This window comes from Nicotiana sylvestris, chromosome 8, assembly GCF_000393655.2.
Source record: "Nicotiana sylvestris chromosome 8, ASM39365v2, whole genome shotgun sequence".
Taxonomy (NCBI): domain Eukaryota; kingdom Viridiplantae; phylum Streptophyta; class Magnoliopsida; order Solanales; family Solanaceae; genus Nicotiana; species Nicotiana sylvestris.
In genome coordinates, this window is record NC_091064.1 from 179515473 (window position 1) to 179534697 (window position 19225).

Here is a 19225-nt window from a genome sequence, read left to right on the forward strand (position 1 = left end):
AGTTAGCCCCGTTGAGCCTGTAATTTTATTTCTTTGGCAACCACACTACAAGCTTGACCCCTTTATTGAATTGTCTATCTATTTGAACCTTTTTACCGATCTTGAGTACTTTATTTTGTTATGAGCTTGTAAAAGCTAAGTGAGGTATGGCCGGGTTTTGAGTGGAACTATAAATAAAGGAGAAAGGTACACTGTTTGAAAAATTGTGAGATCCACTTGTAGAGAATTGAAAAAAAAGAGTGTGATTGGGAAAAATCAGAACTTAGAAAGGAAAAAATGGATTCCATGCTAGTGGTAGTTCTCATCGTGTTTGTGCTTAAAGATATGGAGAGATTGATGCTATTATAAATGAAGGTTGGGGTTTGATTCAACATAAGTGTGAGGTTTTAATTGCTAATGTATATGTATTAAAGTTCTTAGGGAGGTGTAGTCACTATATTCAAATCTATCCTACATGTCCCGCAGCCTACGTTACAACCAAATTAAGTCTTACTTGATCCTTGACTGAATGACCTCAATTAGTAGAGTATTATATTACGGGCAAGCCTATGGTACATCTTCTATGGCATATGAATACTATTTCTGAGAGTGAGTTAATTGTTTCTATCTTGAGTTCCTACTTGTTCTTGAAGTTATCGTGTGTGGAACTACTCTCTAATGTTTGTGTGAGGGCACATGATTTGCGAAGGTAAGGTGAATTCTTTGAACTCTATGTTAGAGTAAGTGAGCATGTTGTGAAAGTTGCTTGGTGCTCATGAGTCGAGTCTTGAGGCTAGGATGTTATGATAGGGTGCTTAGTCTATTTTAATTATTCTTGGCATGATGCGTTAGCTTAGTTGTCTGATAAGAAGGTCTTCTCTATATGAAGTGCATTTTGATTGCTCGAGGACGAGTAATGGTTTAAGTGTGGGGTGATGATGGTAGGCTAGAATCACATTTTTAGTCATAGTTTGCACTCTATTTACTGCATTTTACTTGTGTTTGAGCTTGAATGTCAATGTATTACACTTATTATATGTTTTATGCCTTATAGGAAGTGATTTCAAGCTAAAAAGATATTCGGGAGCTAAATTGACAAGTTGGAGCTTTGAAGTCTGAGTAAAAGCCTAAGGGATTAAAACGGGATCACGTTCGGGGGTCAGGAGCCGAGTCTCGATATCAAAAATTGGCAAAACGGAAACACACTGGAAAACTTGTACTGCCATGCCACATGGGGTGGCGCAGCAGTACATTTTGTTGTTGTCTGTCAGAATTTTCTCTCTGAACTTCCCCACAAGCGCCTCGTATGAGGTAGCGCACCTCTGTAATTTTCTCAGAGTACTTTCCTATTTTAGCTTGGGAAAGGTAATTTCGCTTGGGCCCACTCCTACAGGGTATAAATACAATGAAAAGATATTTTTGAAGGGACTTTTGACCTTGGAAGCTTTGGGAGAGCATTGGCGGCTACAAGACACGGGATTTCATCATCCCTCCATCAATTCAATACGAGAGTCTGGACCGTAATGTTAGATTGATGTTTTCTCGTTCTTTAATTGCATTTGTGATGACTTCCTCCATGATTATGGAGTAGTTTACCTTAGGGTTTGACGGATATGGTTAATAAATATTTGTGGATTTTAACTCTAGTTCGTTCTTGAATTCGTTTGTAGAGTTTTGAATTGTTGCAACATTATTCATCAATTTATTTAATCGAAATAGGAATACCTTGGTGATTATCTTTGCATTATTTTGTTTGATTTAATTCATCGATTCTCTTAAGTAATCGGAAGAGCTAGTTGAATTGTTGATTAAATCAAGTTAGGAGAATATTCGAGAGATATTTTCCTATAAACCAATCCATTAACGCATGCTTGCATACTTCACAATATTTATATTAGCTTACCTCGTAGAGTTAAGATTTAATCGAGAGAGGAGTATTTACTACACGTTTGAACTAATCATATAGTGAATTCCGTGAGAATCATTAGAACATTAGAGTGAGCTAAACTAGAGTTAAATCCCAAATAGTTATCTCGCACTTGCCCTGTCAAATCCTTATTCCTCATATTGATAAGAAACCACTCTGCGAATCTCCAATTCCTTGTTGTCAATTGCGTTATTTTAGTGGTAAACTTAGATCATAATCATTTAACTCAAGTGTTGATCCTCCTGAATATAAATTAAACCAGGAATTACTTGAATATTGTTTAAATCCAATCCCCATGGAGATGATATTATACTATACTATCTTTGATTAGAGAGCATCAATTTCGTATTATGTCTTGCGCTCGTCGGTGTTATGAAAGAGTCTCAATGAAAGGCCCGAGTGAATAGCTTTGTTTTTAAACTCAACTCTTTGTATTCCCAACCCCCCCGGTTTTTAGGCTTGTTAACAATGTCCCAATCTACTAGATGCATTTTTTTTTTCTTATTGGGTGTAGTACCCCAGATGAAATTTCTATGAATTTTATCAATTTCTTTTGTGGTTTTTAAGGAGAGTTTGATGAATTGCATGACAGGACTTGGTATGCTATTAAGAGAGGCTTTTGTTAGGGTAGTTATCCCAGTCATGTTTAGAAAACTTGTATTCCAACCAGTCATTTTTGAGTGCATGTTGTCAATGATGAATTGGAAGTTACTGTTAACTGTCCTTTTATGGAATATAGGAAAACCCAGATATTTGCCAAAGGTAGGTAAGCCTTATATGGATAAGCTATTAGAGTTAGTCTCCATCTGGTGGGGTTGGCAATTGGAAGAAAAGAAGATTCTTGACTTTGTGAGGTTGATTTTTTGGCCTAAAGCCTGATTAAAAGAGTTTAAAATGTTGATGATTGTGGAGCAATTTGTTTGGTCAGCTCTGGCAAATAAATTTAGGTCGTCAGCAAAGAACAGATGAGAGATCTTTGGTCCAAACTTGCCGATGTTGATAAGGCACCACTCCTTATTCTGAACAGCTTCATCAATTTGTCTAGAAAGTCTTTCCATTCACATGCTGAACAAATAAGAGGGAAATGGGTCACCTTGTCTTATTTCTCTTGATGGTTTAAAAGGGGGATTTGGTCCCTATTCACCAGAATTGAGATGGAGGAGAAGCTTACACAAGACAGGATGAGATTAGTAATGACAGTGGGGAAGTTGAAAGAATGGAAGTGTCTCCGATAAAGGACCACTCAATCCTATCAAAAGCCTTTTATATGGCCAATCTTTAGGATCATGTGAGGTCTTTTGCCTCTCATTCTAATGTGTGATGTATTCCATGACAATAATAGTATTGTCAGAATCTTTCCTGTTTGACAGGAAGCTAGTCTAACCGGGACCAATTATATGGGTCAGGTAAGACTTGATTCTATTGACTAGGATTTTTGTCACAGTTTTGTAGACAATGTTGCAGAGACCTATTGGCAGAAGGTTTTAGCATGGAGTCCTGGGGGCATTTTGGTATGAGGCATCAGAGGATCTCATTCATTTTGGGGTGCATTATTTTGGATGATAAACAATCTTTGTAGAACTGGATAATATCTTTCCCCACAATGTTCCAGTATTTTTGGTAAAATAATGGGTGCAATTCATCAGGCCCTGGAGCTTTGAAGGTTTTGAAGGAAAAGATTGCTCTTTTGATCTCACTGTCTCTGGGAGGAAGATTCAGGTTGGCCTTTTGAATTGTAGACAATGTATGACTCTGGGAGATTGGACTAGAGGTAGAGATAGGGGGTTAGGTGTGTGAAGAGGTGTACAGAGTATTGAAAAAACTAGTAATGGATTCTTTGATTTCATGTGGCTCATTTTGGCAGTTCCCAGCTCATCTTTGAGCGAGAGGATCCTATTTTTCCTCCTTTTATTTGGAGTAGAAGTGTGAAAAAATCTGGTATTAGCATCACCATGAAAGAGCCAGTTAATTCTAGCTTTCAACGTCTAGAAATACTCTTTAGTTTTAGGATTGAGTCTAATTCCTCGATTAAAGTATTTTCTAAATTCAGGAGGAATTGACTAAATTGGTAGTTTGGAGATTTTGGATGCCAACAATTCTGGACAACAATCTATTCTTTTTGTCAAATATGTTGCCAAAGGTGTGTTTGTTCCAATAAATGACATTAGTTTTGAACCTTTAAGACGAGGGGAGTAAGGTGGAGTATGGCGGGAAGGAGTCCTGAATGAGGCTAGGGAACGCAGGGTGACTACACCACATGGACTCAAATTTGAAAGGCCTAGTATTAACATTTTCGTGGCCATTTTTTAACTTAATTAGAAGGGGGCAGTGATCAGAGTGAGTCCTAGTAAGTGGGTTACAGAGGCTTCAGGGAATTTATTGATCCAACAATTATTAGCAAAACACCTATCAATTCTTTCTAGGATTAGGCTAGTCATGTTCATATATCTCTTGTTTGTTCAGGTGTATTTACTACCTTTGTTGCCTAGGTCAACTAATCTACACTGGTTGATGCAGTTCCAAAATAAGTTACTTCTGTTTGTGTTAATGCAGTTTCCATCAAACTTGTGTCTTGCTTTTAAAACTTCATTAAAATCCCACCAATAAACCAACTATCATTTATGCGATTAGAAATATCTATCAGATTTTTTCAAAGGGTTTTCCTATCCTCTAGATAGTTACTTGCATAAATAGCGGAGAATAACCAAGGGGGTTAGAGGATAATACCTTGACCATTGCATGAATACCTTGGGGGTGTGACTAATACTTTATCTACCTGGAGGACATTCTCTTTCCACATGATGACGATGCCCCCAGAGTGATCCACTGCTGGGAAGTCATATTGCAGTTCCTCTGTGAGCTTCTTATGGTCTGTCATCTTGGTCTCAAGAAACACCAGCATGGTCGGCTTGTGCATTTTGATCATCTCTGAGCAGTATCTCATGAACTCCACATTGTTTGCCCCTCTAACATTCCATATGATAGAATTCATTAAAGGGTTGTGGTTTGTTTGGGGAGCCATTGCCTGTGCCTTTTCCTTCCCCTAGGTAGGAATCATTTCCTTCCTCCTTGCTGCTGATGTCTGAGATCTCATGACTGGAGTCAATGTTAGCAGTAGTTTCAGCACTCCCTGACTCTGATGAGAACTCGGGCTTAGTCCACATCTAGCAAGTGTTTTGGGGCATAATAGTATTAGGGTCTCATTGTAGTCCATACTGAATTCCACTGCACTTACTGCCTCCAGCCATAGGGAGTCTGTTCTCAGTGGACAGTAGGAGATCTGATTTGCCACCTCCTTGTTAATTTTCTGTCCCTTGAGTATCTCTAGTTCTTTCATTATCTCTTTCGAGATATTCCTTAGTGGCGGTGATTGTTGTTTCTCCGATGTTGAAGACGAAGGGTCCTGCTGAGGCCATTGTTCCATCACTGAGAATTGTGATGTCGCTGCTGGGTCTGGTGTCGCTGGGTCTAGGAAGAAGGAGATCGAGTTGAAGATTTGTTGCATGAGGTTGTGCATTGATGGAGCATCGTTGGTTGGCTGCAAAGGGTTGAAACTGCTCTATAGAATAATCGATTGCCAAAGTTGGGTTCCAAATGTCGCCAAACCCCTATTTAGGGCCTCCGTTGTAACCCTTGCTAGATGAGCCGAGTTTTGAATGATGAGTGTGATTGGCTGATTTTCCAGCTAAAAATTGTAGCACATGCCCTGATCGTGGAGTGTTGTCTCCAGCTAAGACGTCGGAGTATGGTCTGGTGGCAGAGGGGTGGAAGCCAGTGTATAACTAAATTGTGATACTCAAATAATTAATATTTATGAAAATTTGTATTAAGACCCACATAATGCACGATTTATTTTAAAGGAAACTTGTCATAGCAAATAATTATGGAAGCAAAGATTTATATGAAAGTGTCTGTGCAAGAAAAATAAATTAGTACGTTAGAATGGGGTCATTTACTAAATTCAACTAGCATTTACTATCAATTATTTTACTTTCTCTATTAGAAGAACGATAAACTAAGGGGTATAAATTAATAGAAAATTCAAGACAAACAACTTCTATGTTATAAATAATAAAAGTAGAAGAACAATATTGCAGAGAAAGAGAGAGAGGAAATTCTTATTGAATTTTGGGATGATTTACAATGGGGTAAGACCCCTCTATTTATAAGGGAAAAATGACTTAGCCACAAAGTAAAACTTTCTACAAGATAGACATTCACTCTAAATAGAATTCTATTGATAATACTCCCCCTTGAATGTCTACTCGATAAGTAATGTGCCTCGTTAAAACCTTAACTAAAATAAAACCCAATGGGAAAAAATTCTAGAATAGGAAAAAGAGTACACATATCTAACTATACGCCCTTTGGTTGCCTCGTTAAAAACCTTGCAAAGAAAACCTAGTGGGACAAAACCTTGTAAGGGAAAAAGAGTGCAACGCGCATTAAACTCCCCCTGATGAGAGCATCATTTCACATCCTTGAGCCTTCGCATCCCAATCTTGTGTATTAGCTTCTTGAAGGCTGACGTTGGTGGAGACTTGGTGAACAAATCAGCCATATTATCACTTGAACAAATCTGTTGCACATTGATATCACCATTCTTTTGAAGATCATGTGTGAAAAATAACTTTGGTGAAATGTGCTTTGTCCTATCTCCTTTTATGAATCTTCCCTTCAATTGAGCTATACATGCTGCATTGTCTTCATACAAAATCGTGGGTAGTTTGTCACATTTCAAACCACATTTGTCTCGAATAAGATGTATTATAGATCTCAACCACACACACTCTCGACTTGCTTCATGAATAGCAATTATCTCGGCATGATTAGATGAAGTATCCACAATTGATTGCTTAGTCGATCGCCAAGATATGACAGTGCCTCCACAGGTAAATACATAACCTGTTTGAGATCGAGCCTTGTGTGGATCGGATAAATACCCAGCATCGGCATAACCAACAAGATCAGGACTGCAATTATTGCCATAAAATAAGCCCATATCGGTAGTCCCTTCTAGATACCACAATATGTGTTTGATTCCATTCCAGTGTCTCCTTGTGGGAGCAGAGCTATATATTGCTAAGACATTAACTGAAAAAGTTATGTCAGGCCTTGTAGTGTTAGCAAGATACATTAGTCCACCAATTGCACTAAGATATGGTACTTCAGGACCAAGTAGCTCTTCATTCTCTTCTTGAGGTCGGAATGGATCCTTATTCACATCAAGTGATCGAACAACCATCGGAGTACTTAATGGATGTGCTCCATCCATGTAAAACCGTTTCAATACCTTTTCTATATAGGCAGATTGATGAACAAAAATTCCGTTTGCCAAATGTTCGATTTGCAAACCAAGACATAATTTTGTCTTTCCGAGATCTTTCATCTCGAATTCCTTCTTTAAATAATCAATTGCCTTTTGGAGTTCTATAGGAGTTCCAATAAGGTTTATGTCATCAACATATACGGCAAGTACAACAAATTCCGATGTTGTTTTCTTTATAAAAACACATGGGCAAATGACATCATATATATAGCCTTCCTTTAATAAATACTCACTAAGACAATTATACCACATTCGTCCTGATTGCTTTAGACCATACAACGATCTTTGCAATTTGATTGAAAACATTTTCCGGGACTTTGAATTATTTGCTTTAGGCATTTTGAATCCCTCGGGAATTTTCATGTATATCTCATTATCAAGTGAGCCATAAAGGTAGGCGGTAACCAATTAAATGCATGTCAAGCTTTTCATGGACAACAAAACTAATGAGATAACGAAACGTTATAGCATCCATAATGGATGAATATGTCTCTTCATAATCGACACCGGGACTTTGTGAAAATCCTCTTGCAACAAGGCGTGCCTTATATCTTTGTACCTTATTTTTCTCATTTCTCTTGCATACAAAGACTCATTTATAGCCAATAGGCTTAACACTATTAGGTGTTTGGACTATAGGACCAAAAATTTCACGTTTTGCAAGTGAATTCAATTCTGATTGGATTGCTTCTTACCATTTTGGCCAATCAACCCTTTGTCGACATTCTCCAACAGATTGAGGTTCAAGATCCTCACTTTTTTGCATAATTCTAGATGCAACATTATATGCAAAGACATAATCCACCACTATATCCACTTGATTCAAATTTGTCTCAATATCGATTGGATTTATTGATAGTTCCTTATTTTCTTGAGTCTCGGGCTCAGTGGTTTCCTCATGAATCTTAGAATTTATTAAATCGTGGATTTCTTCGTAAGATTCTTTCGTAGTGTCATTTTGATCATTTGTTTTCCTTTTTCTAGGATTTCGATCCTTAGAACCTAATGGTCTACCACGTTTTAGGCGTGCTTTTGACTCATTAGCTATGACACTAGAAGATTGTCCAACAGGAACATCAATACGGATTGGAACATTCTCTGCAGGGATATGTGATTTTGTTATCCTTTTCAAATCCATAAATGCATCTGGCATTTGATTTGCTATTCTCTGCAAATGGATAATCTTTTGCACCTCTTTTTCACAAATAGAGGCACGTGGATCAAGATGAGATAATGATGGATTTTCCACAAAATTTCCCGTTTGGTTTCACCAACTTCTCCCCCTAATTTTGGGAAAAGTGTCTCATTGAATCGACAGTTTGCAAATCGAGCAGTGAATAAATCCCCCATTAATGTTTCAAGATAGCGAATAATGGAGGGCGATTCAAACCCAACATATATTCCTAACCTTCTTTGCGGACCCATTTTGGTGCGATATGGCGGTGTTACAGGCACATATACTGCGCATCCAAAAATTCTTAAATGGGATATATTAGGTTCTTGACCCAAAACTAGTTGCAGCGGGGAATATTTATGATAATTTGTCGGTCTGAGACGAACTAGCATTGCTGCATACAAAATGGTGTGACCCCAAATAGAAGTGGGCAGCCTCGTTTTCATGATTAACAATCTTGCTATCAATTGCAGATGTTTAATTAAAGACTCTGCAAGACCATTTTGAGTATGAACATGAGCTACAGGATGTTCCACTTTTATCCCAATTGATAAGCAATAATCATTAAATGCTTGGGATGAAAACTTAGCAGCATTATCAAGTCTAATAGACTTAATTGGATTATCGGGAAATTGTGCCCGTAATCGAATTATTTGTGCCATTAATTTTGCAAACACGAGGTTGCGAGATGACAATAGGCACACATGGGACCATCTAGAAGATGCGTCTATTAAGACCATAAAATATCTAAACGACCCACTAGGTGGGTGAATAGGTCCACAAATGTCCCCTTGTATACGTTCCAAAAACGCAGGGGACTCAATTCCAACCTTTGTTGGTGATGGTCTAATAATTAACTTGCCTTGATAACAAGAAGTGCAAGAAAATTCATTATTTAAAAGAATCTTTAAATTCTTTAATGAATGCCCATTTGAGTTTTCAATAATTCGTCTCATCATAATTGATCCAGGGTGTCCCAATCGATCATGCCAAAGTACAAAAGTATTGGAATCAGTAACCTTTTGGTTTATGGTAGAATGTGCCTCAATTGCACTAATTCTTGTCCAATACAGGCCACAAGATAAAGATTGGAACTTCTCAATAACCCACTTTTGGCTAGAGACATTCTTGGTAATTATGAGATATTCAAGATTATTCTCATCTATTGTCTCAATATGATATCCATTTCGACGGATATCTTTAAAACTCAACAAGTTCCTCTTGGACTTGGAGGAGAACATTGCATTCTCTATGATAAGTATTGTTCCCTTAGGAAGAGTTATAGTAGCTCTTCCAGAGCCTTCAATTAATTTACTACTACCAGAAATTGTAGTAACATCTGCCTTACACATACTTAAATGAGAGAAATATTTCTTCTCTTTGAATATTGTATGTGTCGTACATGAATCAACTAAACAAATATTTTTACAATTGGGCATTGATCCAAGTTTGCTTTGTGAGATATCCATATTTGCTTCCCATGGTTTGACATACAAAAGAAATATACGAATAAACATTAGTATATTCTTGTCGATTAAATATATTCATGAATTTGTTCGAGCATTTAACAAGGGAGCTAATAATGAGAAAGATAAGGACATTTATTAGAATTAAATACCATACATCTAAATAATACGATTAACACAGTGTGAAATTGCAATTGTGGAAGAAAAGAAAATAAACTAATTTAAAAATTAGTTTTCCGAGCACAAATTGTATAAAACAAATATTAAACAAAGAGAGAATTGGATAAGCTAACTGTCATTATACAATAACATGGAAACAAGGATAACCATATTTGCCTGTCCATTATTCTGACCACATGGGCGTGATCGCTCGTGACTTCAATCATATACATACATTGTCCAATTCAACTCTGAATTTTACTTTCTATTTTAACTCCACGTTAAGAAATCGATAGATGTGCAGCAGAAGCAAATTTTCATGAAAAGAGTTTGTTAAAGGGAGACTACATATAAGAGTAAATACTTTAAAACACTCAATTGATTCTATAAAACAAATATTAGAACTATATTTAATCAAAACAAACTAATACATTTCAAAAATTAAATAATACTAACTGATACTAATGACTACTACTCATGTAAAGAACTATAATTACATGATTTTTATTCATTAACTACTACGAACAGGCACAAATAAAAATTAAACTACTCAATCATCTTTAACCACGGATCCATCACCGATCAAGTGGTCTATTTTTCCATCAGGGCGCTCAAAGAAGTCTGCCACATCCAAGTGGGTGATGTCAAAATCATTGTCAGAGACAAAATTGGCTTCAGGGCCTTTATTCTTTAGAGATGCTTGATAAAGCTCAACCAAATGTCTTGGTATACGACAAATATTTGCCCAATGCCCTTTTCCACCGCAACAATAGCATTCAGTTTCTAAACCATTTGCTTTTGGCTCCTCATCTTTCCCTTTCCACTTTTGGTGGTTATTTCTCTTTGGGGGATGATTAACACCAGGAAAATTTCTTCCTTGTCTACGACCACGACCACGACCATGACCACGAATAGAGCCACGGACTTTTCCACGCTTAGCATAATGGGAATACACCTCATCCATTTCAGGCAATGGTGTAGACCCAGTGGGTCGATTTTCGTGATTTCTCATGAGCAAGTCGTTATTTCTCTCAGCCACAAGGAGAAGAGAAATCAACTCAGAGTACTTCTTGAAACCTTTCTCTCTGTATTGCTGTTGCAAGACCATATTGGAGGTATGAAACGTTGTGAACGTTTTTTCAAGCATATCATAATCAGTGATAGTATCTCCACAAAGTTTCAATTTAGAAGTAATTCTGAACACTGCAGAATTATATTCAGAAACAGACTTAAAGTCTTGGAGCCTCAGATGAGCCCAATCATATCGTGCTTGTGGAAGAGTGACCAACTTTAAGTTGTTATATCTTTCCTTTAAGCCATTCCACAAAACAAGTGGATCTTTGACTGTGAGATATTCTATTTTCAATCCTTCATCAAGGTGATGGCGCAAGAAAATCAAGGCCTTAGCACAGTTTTGGGTGGATGCTTTAGTTTTGTCTTTAATGGCGTCTCCAAGACCCATTGCATCTAAATGGATTTCAGCATCCAACACCCATGTCATATAGTTCTTGCCGAAATTTCAAGGGCAACGAACTTTCTTTTCATAATGTCAGTCATAATTAAAAAGAGGAGAAAAGTTATACCTTAATCTTCTCAAAGAGCTTCTTGAGATGGTAGAGTCTCGTGATGATAACGTGTTATAAAACAATAAAAGTAGAAGAACAATATTGGAGAGAAAGAGAGAGGAAATTCTTATTGAATTTTGGGATGATTTACAATGGGGTAAGACCCCTCTATTTATAGGGGAAAAATGACTTAGTCACAAAGTAAAACTCTCTACAAGATAGACATTCACTCTAAATAGAATTCTATTCATAACATTCTATAAGTATTTGATGTTTGAAGAATAATGATATTTACATGTGGCTTCAAGTATATGCTGAGAATATAGATAAAGTTATACAACTTCCAACAAAAATCTTTAAGAGTCTTGAAGATTTTCATGTATCCATCCAATACAAACAATATTGCAGAAATTACAGTAGATCAAAGTAAACAATTTTGTAGCAATAGAGCAAACACCTATTGTAGTTATTAAATCAATGTAGAAATATCTTAATTTGTTTCCTTGCATAAATAGATATCAATGGCCTACTCACTAAAAACAACGTAAAATCAAGTGACCGCATAAATGGCTTAATTGAGATAACTCTAATTTATACAATATCTTCACAATCCAATTATTCGATTATCGATAGTGTTTAAATATCTAAAATTTCTCTGTGTATCACTTGAAAATTAGCAGAATATGAACAAATTTACTGTGAAATATAACAGTCAAAATGATGCATCATCCCTTGTTTTAGAAAATTGTAACCGCCAACAGAAAATACCGTGCCACTTTCTTTAAAAATTAAAAAATAACTCAGCTACTACTCAGTAGATTAACATATGTAGCTTTACCTTAAAAAATCCAGAAGGACGCTAATAAGGGAATCCATATAAAAGTTCAATACTCAAGACCTTCAGTTCCACGAATCCAATATCAGGGTCATTTTTCAAATTTTTGCAGCAACCTATCCACCTAAATACAAAAGTACATTAGTGTCACGATCCGAATTTCCAACCTTCGGGACCGTAATGACGCCTAACATTACACTCACTAGGCAAGCCAATGTTACCGAATTTTTGACCTTTTTCCTTTATCCTTTTTATAATTAAAATTTAACAAAACTAAATCAGCGGAAATAGAAACGGAAGTACATGATTTAACTGATTATTCATATACTATTAACGAAAGCCGAAATATGTACCACCCAGAAACTGGTGTCACAACTCACGAACATTCTATGAATACTACAAGTAATTATTTGAAAGAAAATACACCTGTCTCGAAGAAAGTAAAACAAAAATAAAGTAAAGATAGGAAGGGATGCCAGGGCTTGTGGACGCCTAAAGGACTACCTTGGGTCTCCTAAGTAAAGTATCAGCAACCGACCTCTCGATCAGCCACTACCAGCTCTGAAATCTGCACAGAAAGTGCAGAGTGCAATATCAGTACAACCGACCCCATGTACTGGTAAGTGCCGAGCCTAACCTCGAGGAAGTAGTAACGAGGCTACGACGGGGCATAAACTAAATATATATATATATATATAATAGAGCAAAAAGAAGATACAGAATGAAATATGACAATAACTTGCATTAAATAAACATGAAACCCATCGTTCTACCAATACTCAGCTATAACGAATGCTTAAAAGAGTTTTAACACCACAATAATGAACCTCAGCAGAAGAAGAATACATAAACAATAATTGATGTTGTGCGCATCCCGATCCCACCATATAATCAATAACAATATGAACATTCACCCTTATTACTCCTTGTTGCGGCGTGCAACCTGATCCCACCAGTCCACCCTTATTACTCCTCAATATATCATCCTTATTCCTCCTATTGCGGCGTGCAACCCGATCCTACATGTCCACCCTTATTACTCCTTGTTGCGGCGTGCAACCCGATCCCACCAGACAATCACATTTCACCTTTATTCCTCCTATTGCGGCGTGCAACCTGATCCCATCAGATCATTACCAATCACAAAAATAAAATAAGTATTTCACAGTTTAGCTCAAACCCCCGCAACATTTATACCTCAAATCATCACAACAGGAGATCTATACCATTATGAAACTTCAATAGTTAATACTACACAACGAGACCAACCAAAGTGTACCATGAAACATCAATCAACCAATATAAACCAACGATATAATATAATGAAACTACGGAACAATTAATACCCTCAATAGAGACAACAACGTTTAACAAGAAGCAAGTAGACATGGAAGCATCAATAACAAGTAGCAGTTAAGATACAGAAGCAATATATAAGAAAATGGGGAAGGGAACAGGCTAAACAGATAATTTGGTGGCGTATAGGTACTCGTCACCACACCTATATGCCGCACACATGAAATTTCACATAGCAAATAAGTCGGGGATCCCTAATCCCTCAAGTCAAAGTTAGACCAAACACTTACCTCAAGCCAACGGGTATTTCAAAGCTCAATTACCGCTTTACCTCTCGATTCAACTACCAATCCACTCGTATCTAGTCATAATTAACTTAATAACATCAATAGATGCCAAAGAAATCAATTCCAATGCATAATTATAGGTTTTCCAATATTTTTCCCAAAAAGTCAAAACCCGACCCTGGGCCCGCTTGGTCAAAACTCAAAATTCGGACTAAAACTCGATTACCCATTTACCCCCGAGCATGGATATCAATTAGTTTTGGAATCTGACCCTAAATCGAGGTCTAAATCCCCAATTTATAAAAATTCCTAATTCTACACAAACCCCGGGGTTTTTACCATAGAAATTTTAGATTTTTAGTAGGAAATTCATGAAATGTGATGGGAAATTGAAAGAAAGTGGGTTAGAATCACTTACCAAAGTTTTGAGGAAGAATTGGTCTTGGAGGAATCGCCTCTAGGGTTCTAGGATTTGAAAAATGTGAAGAATGGGAGAAAATCCCGTCTAACTTATGTTTTGAATAGCTGCAGATGTTGCATTTGCGACCTGAGCTTCGTAAATCGGAGGAGCCATCGCAAATGCGAAGCCCTTCACAATCATGTTGCCTTCGCAAATGCGAAGAAAGTGTCGCATTTGCGAACACTGTTCCTCGCAAATGTGAACAAAAGATCGCATTTGCGAAGGTTTGATCGCATTTGCGAACTCTGCTGGCCCAGCCTTTTAATCGCAATTGCGATGAAAGGCTCGCAAATGCGGACCCTGCAGGGCTCGTAATTGCGAGATCAGGGTCTGCAACAGCTGAAGCATACCAACAATATTTTCCTAAGTCCAAATCACTCTGTAGCCTATCCGAAACTCACCCGAGCCCTTGGGGCTCCAAACCAAATATGCACACAAGTCTTAAATATCATACGAACTTGCTCATGCGATCAAATCGCCAAAATAACACCTAGAACTACGAATTAAACAAGACACAAAATTTTCAAGATAGTTTCCAAACTTCTATTTTCTCAACTAAATATCCGAATCACGTCAAATAAATTTTGTTTTTTACCAAATTTCATAGACATGATGTAATTACCATATTAAGCTTGTACCGGGCTCCGGAACTAAAATATGGGCCCGATATTAACGAGATCAAACATTTACTAATTTCTCAAAATCTTTAGAATTTCAGTTTAACAATTTTTATCAAAAATTCATTTCTCGGGCTAGGGACCTCAGAATTCGATTCCGGGCATACACCCAGGTCCCATAATTGCTACAGACCCTCCGGGACCATCAAAATACGGGTTTGGATCCGTTTACTCAAACTGTTAACCAAAGTCAATTAAAATTAACTTTTAAAGGCAAAATTATTGTTTTCTCAAATTTCCACATAAAGGCCTTCCGGAATCGCGCGTGAACTGCACACGCAAATCGAGGAGAAATAAAATAAGGTTTTAAAGGCCTCGAAACACGGATTCGACTTCTAAAATAATAGATGACCTTTTGGGTCATTACATTCTCTACCTCTAAAACAATCATTTGTCCTCGAACGGACATAGAAAAGTACCCGAGTCGATGAAAAGATGGGGATATCTGCTCCTTATATCGGGCTCGAACTCCCAGGTAGCTACCTCAATAGGCTGACCTCTCCACTGCATATGAACTGAAGGGTAACTCTTCGATCTCAACTAACGAACCTGCCGGTCTAGAATAGCTACCGGCTCCTCCTCGTAAGTCAAATCCTTGTCCAACTGGACAGTGCTGAAATCTAACACGTGGGATGGATTGCCGTGATACTTCCAAAGCATGAACACATGAAACACTGGATGCACTGCTGATAAACCTGGCGGTAATGTAAGTCTGTAATCCACTTCTTCCACTCGATCAAGGATCTCAAAAGGCCCGATGAACCTAGGGCTTAGCTTGCCCTTCTTCCCAAATCTCATCACGCCCTTCATGGGCGACACTTGAAGCAACACTCTCTCTCCGACCGTGAATGCCACATCACAAACCTTACGATCGACATAACTCTTTTGCCTGGACTGTGCTGTTCGAAGTCTATCCTAAATGATCTTAACCTTATCCAAGGCATCTTGTACTAAATTTGTACCCAGTAACCGAGCCTCCCCGGGCTCAAACCACCCAACCGGCGATCAGCACCATCTACCATATAATGCCTCATAGGGGGCCATCTAGATACTCGACTGATAACTGTTGTTGTAGGCAAACTCCTCTAATAGCAAGAACTGATCCCAAAAACCTCCAAAGTCAATAACACAGGCGCGGAGCATATCCTCCAAAATTTGAATAGTACACTCGGGCTGTCCGTCTATCTAAGGATGAAATGTTATACTCAACTCGACCCGCATACCCAACTCACGTTGTACTGCCCTCTAGAAATGCGAAGTAAAATGTGTACCTCAATCAGAAATGATAGACACAGGCACACCATAAAGACAAACGATCTCACGGATATAGATCTCTGCCAACCGCTTCAAAGAATAGGAAACTGCCACATGAATGAAATGCGCTGACTTAGTCAGCCTATCCAAAATTACCCATACTGCATCAAACTTCCTCTGAGTCCGTGGGAGTCCAATAGTGAAGTCCATAGTGATACGCCCTCACTTCCACTCAAGAATCTCAATCTGCTGAAGCAAACTACCAGGTCTCTGATGCTTGTACTTTACCTGCTGACAATTAAAACACCGAGCTACATATGCAACAATATCCTTCTTCATTCTCCTTCACCAATAATGTTGCCGCAAATTCTGATACATCTTGGCAGTGCCCGGATGAACGAAATACCGGGGAACTATGGGCCTCCTCTAGAATCAACTCACAAAACCCATCCATATTAGGCACACAAACACGACCCTGCATTCTCAAAACTCCATGATCTCCAACTATAACCTGCTTGGCATCTCCGTACCATACTGTGTCCCTAAGAACAAGTAAATGAGGGTCATCATACTGCCGATCTCTGATATGCTCAAATAATGAAGACTGAGTGACTGTACAAGCTAGAACACGGCTGGGCTCATAAACATCCAACCTCACGAACTGATTGGCCAAATCCTGAACATCTAATGCAAGCGGTCTCTCACCGACTAGAATGTACGCAAGACTGCCATACTGGCTGACTTCCTACTCATAGCATCGGCCACCACATCTGCCTTCCCGGGATGATACTTGATGATGATATCATAGTCTTTCAATAGCTCCAACCACCTTCTCTGCCTCAAATTTAGCTCCTTCTACTTGAACAAATACTGCAAACTCTTATAATCCGTGAATACCTCACACAACACGCCATATAAATAGTGCCTCCAAATCTTCAGCGCGTGAACAATGGCTGCTAGCTCCAAGTCATGAACTGGATAATTCTTCTCGTGAATCTTCAACTGCCGCGAAGCATATACAATAACCTTGGCATTTTGCATCAACACCGCACCAAGTCTAATACGAGATGCGTCACAATATACTATAGGGCCCTGAGCCTGTGGGCAATACCAATACTAGCGTTGTAGTCAAAGCTGTCTTGAGCTTCTGAAAGCTTGCCTCAAACTCATCTGACCACTTGAACGGGGCACCCTTCTGGGTCAATCTGGTCATCGGGGTTGCTATAGATGAAAACCCCTCTACAAACCGATAGTAATAACCCGCCAAACCCAAGAAGCTCCGGATCTCTGTAGCTGATGTGGGTCTAGGCCAGCCCTTGACTGCCTCAGTCTTCTTAGGATCCACCTGAATACCCTCTGCTAATACAACGTGACCCAAGAATGCAACTGAACTCAACCAAAACTCCCATTTTGAAAACTTAGCATACAACTGGATATCTCTCAGAGTCTGGAGAACGACTCGAAGATGCTGCTCATGCTCCTCTCGACTACAAGAGTAGATCAAGATATCATCAATGAAAATGATCACAAAGGAATCCAGATAGGGCTTGAACACCCGGTTCATCAAATCCATAAATACTGTTGGGGCATTCGTCAACCCAAATGACATCACTAGAAACTCATAATACCCATACCGAGTGCGAAAAGCTGTCTTAGGGACATTGGATGCCCTAATCCTCAACTGATGGTAGCCAGATCTCAAATCAATCTTCGAAAATACTTTGACACCCTGAAGCTGATCAAATAAATCATCAATCCTCGGCAATGGATACTTGTTCTTGATGGTGACTTTGTTTAACTATCGATAGTCTATGCTCATCCTCATCGACCCATCCTTCTTCTTAACAAACAACACCGGCGCACCCCAGGGTGAGACACTAGGTCTAATGAAGCCCTTATCAAGCAAGTCTTGCAACTATCAATTCCTTCAACTCTGGCGGGGCCATGCGGTACCACATAATAGAAATGGGCTGAGTGTCAGGAGCCAAATCGATGCAGAAGTCAATATCCCTATCGGGTGGATCCCCAACAGGTCTGCAGGAAATACCTCTGGAAACTCCCAAACAACTAGTAAAGAATCCATAGAAGGAACTCCAGTACTAGAATCACGAACATAAACCAAATAAGCCAAACATCCCTTCTCGACCATACGCTGAGCCTTCATATAAGAGATAACCCTACTGGTAGAATGACCAGGATTCCCTCTCTACTTCAATCAAGGCAACCTTGGCAATGCTAAGGTCTCGGTCTTGGCGTGACAGTCCAATATAGCATGATAAGGAGACGGCTAATCCATCCCCAAAATGACATCGAAATCAACCATATTGAGAAGTAGGAGATCTACACTAGTCTCAAGACCTCCAATATTAACCACACACGAGCGATAGACACGATCTACAACAATGGAATCCCCTACCGGTGTGGACACATATACAGGAGCACTCAAAGAATCATGAGGCACAACTAAATATGAAGCAAAATAAGATGATACATAGGAGTATATAAACACTGGATCAAATAGAACTGAAGGATCTCTACTACAAACCAAAACAGTACCTGTGATAACTGCATCGGAGGACTCAGCCTCAGGCTTGGCTAGGAAAACATAACATCGGGGATGAGCCCTACCACCCTGAACCATATCCTTGGGACGACCTCCTACTGGATGGCCTCCACCTCTAACAGCCTGACCTCCACCTCTAACGGCCTGGCCTCCACCTCTAGCGGATGACCCCTACCTCTGGCTCCCTGACCCCTACCTCTAGCTGGCTGGGCAGACGATGCCGTAATCATGGCTCAAGAACCCTACTACTATGA

At 38.8% G+C, this 19225-nt stretch overlaps 1 protein-coding gene across 1 annotated transcript; it reads right to left on the reverse strand.

Annotated features, from left to right (window-relative positions):
• Window positions 1–10584: 10584 nt before the first annotated feature.
• LOC138876068 (uncharacterized) lies at window positions 10585–19049 on the reverse strand. The gene is made up of 2 exons (XM_070154959.1): window positions 18767–19049; window positions 10585–11237 (listed from the first exon to the last, which is right to left on the reverse strand). Exons 1-2 carry the CDS (start codon window positions 19047–19049, stop codon window positions 10585–10587), a joined length of 936 nt encoding a protein of 311 aa, XP_070011060.1.
• Window positions 19050–19225: the final 176 nt, after the last annotated feature.